General features: G+C 43.2%; 1 protein-coding gene across 1 annotated transcript; it reads right to left on the reverse strand.

Moving 5' to 3' along the window:
* Window positions 1-586: 586 nt before the first annotated feature.
* AVPR1B (arginine vasopressin receptor 1B) lies at window positions 587-3,291 on the reverse strand. The gene is made up of 2 exons (XM_035123662.1): window positions 2,316-3,291; window positions 587-909 (listed from the first exon to the last, which is right to left on the reverse strand). The coding sequence occupies exons 1-2, from the start codon at window positions 3,289-3,291 to the stop codon at window positions 587-589; spliced, it is 1,299 nt and encodes a 432-aa protein (XP_034979553.1).
* Between the last annotated feature and the right edge of the window lie 2,058 nt (window positions 3,292-5,349).

Here is a 5,349-nt window from a genome sequence, read left to right on the forward strand (position 1 = left end):
CACCAGTGGGTACTTTGCACACATCTAGGCTGAGCACCTTCAGCCTAAAGCACATTCGAAACATATTTCCTTCCTCGCAGAATTCTGGCCACTGTGGTCTGTTAAGGATTGCTTGGGATTGTAACTTTGTGAGGGGTAAACTACAGCGCCCGTAATTCTTTAAGGGAAAAAAAATGTGTTTCAAATGTGCTATACTGTGTATGCAGCCATAGCCAGAGCACAGAAAGGTATCAGCTCGCCACTGAGCAGCTTGTTTGCGACCAGCATCCTTGAGAAAGAAATAGCTCAGGTCTGATAGAAAAGCCAAAGTGACAGGTAAGAACATAAGAAGATCCTCGCTGGATCTGACCAGAGGTCTAATCTGGCTCAGAACTCTGTTCTCACAGGGACTACCTAGAAGTTCACAGTATATTACATGTAAGTATAAATAGGATGCAGGTATCCTTTGCCAACTCTCAAGTTTCTGCAGAACAAAGCTCTCGTGGAAAGATAGACTTAAATCCCATACATGATAAAACCATCAAGTCCCCCTGCTTTCCATTACCATTTGGAGCTCCCGGCACAGAGTAACTACCAAGCCTATACTCTAGAGCTCCCTTGATTCAGTCACTGTGTCCTCCTCATAGGGCTGGTAGAAATCTCTCAAGCTCCCCAGTTGTAGCTGAACACCGGCACCAGCCGCAACCAGGGTGCTCTGTGGGCTGTGAGTCAAGATAGTGGTTTTCCGGCTGCAGAGGCTGCCATTGGAGAACTGCCTCTTGAGGTTGGAGTGAAGGTTCCCACAGCAGGAGAAAAAGTGCATGATATCATGAAGAAGATGTCCGCTGAAGAACATGTAAATCCAGGGGTTGCAGCAGCTGCTGAGGCTGGCAAGTAACATTGTGATGGTGTAAGTTGCATTGCTGGACTCTGAAATGGAGAGGGAAACGATGGCCGTTAATTTCCCCTCCCCAACCAACTCCATGCAAATAAAAAATGTGTGGTATGTCTCTGGCAGATGTAGACTGCCAAATGTATCACATATATTTGTGTGTGCTAATGGTGTCCTTAAATGTGAATGATGCCTCTTAGTTGTCTGGATAGAGGATAGAGAGGGGTGTGCGAGTGTGGCTTGAAACTCAGTAAGATACAGGGCTCTGTTAAGTCCTATTCAAAAATCACTGTGCCTGCATAGGGAAAGATTATACTCAAGGTGTGGATGTGACATTTGTCACACTGCTAGTATTCTACAGGTACATGCGGCAGGTAGTTGGAACTGGCACTAATTCTCAACACAGCTATACATAGGAGCCAACATGCAATGTGTAAAATAAGATAGTCTGTGCCTGAAGGAGGATTAGAACTCAGGTCTTTGAGAGTCTAAACCCGACACTCTAATGACTCCACTATCTACCAACCCTCAGCTATTGGTTAGTTGACCACACTGTTTGGGTTTCATTTTAAATCTTTCAGGTAAGGGATGGTGCTTGGTTCTTTTAATGATTCTCTCTCTTGCTTGCTTTTAAAAAAAATATTATTTGAACATCTATATAATCTTTCTCTAGGTAATAAATCCAAGCATAATTTGATTCCATGTTCCGTAAAGAACTCAAAATAGGGAAATTAAACAACATGAGGGTCACACATTTGCATTTCTGTTTTAGCAACCAGTTTTCAATGGCATGTGATGTTATTATTTTACTTCAAAACCATACTTGTAGGTGTATCTTGTAACCGTAGTGAAAATAATAATGCAAAGGCAAAACAGCCCCCTCTCCCCCACCACGCACAAATCTTTTCGAAAACAGTCATTTCCGTGTTGCCTTGATGAAAGCTAGATGGAGATGCAGAGCAATGCAGTTGCTACTAGAATACGGTACAAGTTGTAAATGTGTGTTTGTGACAGATATCAGCCTAGACATTGCATCTTACTATGCTGGTGGGTGAGATGTAGGTAGGAGTGTGTCGGGGAAAACATTTCTTGCCTGATGTGAGTGAGTGAATGAATGAATGAATGATAGATTTCCTTCTCCCAGGTTGCATGTGCAAATCAGGAGCTGGTGTGCATTTGCTGCGAGAGACAGGGAGTCATTGAAGTGTGTGCGTACTGTATACCTATTTGTGAGTGTTGCATTAAATCTGTTTTCTTCTGGCTTGTTTTACTCATCTAATCACCCCCCCCCCCCCGGGATGGATAGGAAAGAAAAGGCTATACTTGATCACCACATGGAGGCCTGACTAAGGTCCAGAGCTTGCACTGACTGTGATGTAGGAAGCAGGATGAGTCTTTGAATCCTGACCCTCTCTCTTTCCTCCTCCTCCTCAAAGACACTCACCGTCATTCGGGGCATTCCTGTCCCACACCGACCACATCTGCATACTGAAGAAGGGAGCCCAGCAAGCGACATAGGCCAGCACTATGACAAAGGTCATCTTCACAGTGCGGATCTTTGCCCTCGAGATGGTGCGCACGCTGCTGACCCGGGAACCGGACTGGCACTCTTCTCCCTTATGAACGGTGGCTGTATAAGAAATAGCAGCAGCAGCAGCAGTCGTAGGGGCAGGACAAGGACCGCAGCTCTGCGTCTTCCCTCGAAGGTTCTTGCAGATCTTGTGGCAAATGAGGCTGTAGCAGACAGTGAGGATGGCCACGGGCAGCACGAAGACGCACAAGGTCATCCACGTGATGTAGGCTTTGGCCCCCCAGGGATACTTGAATTCCGCCCAGCAGTCCAGCACGCCAGTGCCTTGCTGCACCTCCCTCAGAGAGAAGATGAAGATCTGAGGCAAGCTGAGCAGGCAGCTGAGCAGCCAAGTGACCCCGATCATCTGGTAAGCCTGGCAGCTGGGCTGCTGCAGGGTGCGCAGCGGGTGGCACACCGCCATATAGCGGTCCAGAGTCATAGCAATGAGCATGTAGGTAGAGGCAAACATGCTGAGCACCTGCAGGTACTTGACAGCCTTGCAAAGAGGATCCGGCCCCTGGAAGCGATAGGTCACCTCCCAGATCATTTGCGGAAGGACCTGGAAGAGCGCCACCCCAAGGTCGGTCAGGCCCAGGTGCAGGATGAAAAGGTGCATGCGGCTCATCTTCTTCCTTAGCCGGTACATGGCCAGAAGGACACCCAGGTTCCCCACCAGGGTCACCACCAGGATGGCTGCCAGGACCCCAATCTCAGCCTTGGCAAGTTCTTCGTCTCGGGTGTGGAGGATAGTCTGGTTGCCGTCTCCATCCTTTGGCTCAAAGAGTCTGGTGCTCTCCAAGAAAGATCTGTTCACAAAGCTGCTATGGTCAGTGCTATTCTTCCCCATTGACTAGGATTAAAAGAAGTTCGGTGAAAGTAAGTACGAGACTCTCTGAGAGATCAGGTAGTTAGATTAATAGCACCACCCTCATGATTGTAGATCTGTAGAAGCCAGCTTAATTTTCCATCTTTCTTTTAACTGTTCCCTCTTCCCTTAATATTTGGCCCTGCTGTTTATCTGTTATCACGAGGTGAGTCAGATTCAGCTAACAATATAATTTGTCTAAAATCCCCTTTTCTAATTTGCCTGGAAAGCTGCAAATCTTTTTTTATGAATATGAATTATTTACAATATATCTTGTTCAGTTTTCACTTCCCTCTTCTGCGCCCATCAACACCCCTGCTTTGCTTTGGGATCCGAAAGCTCATTGAATTCTTCTCTGCACTGACTGGCTCAGACAGCACTACTATTAATTTTCAGAGTCTTTTATAGAAGTCTCAGGAAAAAACAACAACAATTAAAATAACTAAAATCCCACCATCAGGCACAGATTTTTTTGCCTAAGCAGTAAATCGAATGAAGATAAGAATTTGCAAATCAATAAAAATGCCAAGATCCTGGATCTCTTTTTGTGTGCCGGTGGTAGGTGCTAAATCTGAACGCAGCTGATTCCCCGGGCTGTGTGAACTGCCTGCTGCTTCGATCTGGGTTTTATAGACAGGGAGCTGCCCTCTCTGGTTGGTCCTTGCCATCTGGCTCTATTTTCTCCTCTGTTGCTGAGCTAGAATCTGAAGAGAGTCTCCTGCTTAATACAACATGCATACATACAAACACACACACACAGGTGAGTGTCTTTTCTTTCTTGAGCGAAGAAATAGATCAAATATTTCTTTTTTAAAATAAAAACAACCACCACCATTTTGCTTCTGTAGCTCCCAAGTAAAGATCTTTTGGCGTCCAGATGGTACAGGGTGGGGTTTTTTTTGGGGAAACTTCATTAGTTTCGCCATGAGTGCTAATATATTCTGCAGAAGTGTGCCAATTTGCAATATTGCTCCCTTTCCTCCATATCCATAAACGTTCCCCTCCCCGCCCCCCCAGCATTCTCTCTTTATTCACAAGGTGGTCAAAGTTTGTGATGATAAATGAACAGAATAGAATGGAAAGTCAATGAAAATATGTCTTGTTTATGATCTACCTTTTTGCTTCAATGAATCCTATCATCAGCTGTTTTTTCTTCACGTTCCCTAGAAGCTGGCTAGCAAATATCCACAAGATCGCAATCATGGATAATTTTGGAATCCTTAGGAACAGAATCGAATTTGGCATTAGAGGTTGTGATAAACTGTTTCTGTGGTTATTCTTGTGGATTTTTTTATTTTTTATTTTGGTAGTTTGGTGCTCTTTTTAAGTAATGCTGTTAAACACAAATTTAGCAAAATTGTTACTTTCCAGAGACTTCAGAAAGATTTGAGAATTGTTGATAGAACTGTCTATGTGAAATCATGACTTTCATTTTTGAATAATACAGAGAAAGAATAAACTGCTAAAAATGTATTATAATGAAATTCAGAAAGAAGGGAACGAGGGAAGTCATTTGAGATGTGAAAGAAAATAAGGGTTATATAAGAAATATTTTTATGTTTTTAGTTTAGTTTTGTATTTGTTTGTTGCATTTTGTTCATTTATTGTTTGCTAGAAATATTATTTGTTTGTTGTTTCTTATAAAATGAATAATTTTTTTTTAAAAAAGAATAATACAGATAAAATCTGCTATTTGTTGATGGTTCAGGAGAAATACACTACATGTATTTATGTTTGCCTTAGCTGCTCAAAGGATCAAGGATCCAACAGAATTTTATTACAAGACCACCTGTACTAAAATGTACTTCTATACTGTTTGTATTTTGTAATGGCCCAAGGTTTCTAACAAATAAATTTGACTGGCTGGCCCACTGGCTACAGCCAAACCTGATGAAAGCAACAGCTGTGAATAATTTTCAGTGATCCTAAGCACTTCCTAAGAACACAGTGGTATAGAGTACACCATTACAGTGATGCGTTGCCCCAAAAGAATATCTTTATTGCAGGTATATTTTGGCTATGGAGTTTGTAATAGCATAG

This window comes from Zootoca vivipara, chromosome 7 (assembly GCF_963506605.1).
Source record: "Zootoca vivipara chromosome 7, rZooViv1.1, whole genome shotgun sequence".
Classification (NCBI taxonomy): Eukaryota; Metazoa; Chordata; class Lepidosauria; order Squamata; family Lacertidae; genus Zootoca; species Zootoca vivipara.

What these genes read in the sequence shown, in the direction of transcription:
- AVPR1B (XM_035123662.1), bottom strand. Translation starts at nt 3,291, where the DNA reads ATGGGGAAGAATAGCACTGACCATAGCAGCTTTGTGAACAGATCTTTC. An exon ending in CAGGAATGCCCCGAATGACG is followed by an intron (nt 910 to 2,315) that starts GTGAGTGTCTTT and finishes TCTCCATTTCAG; the next exon opens with AGTCCAGCAATGCAACTTAC.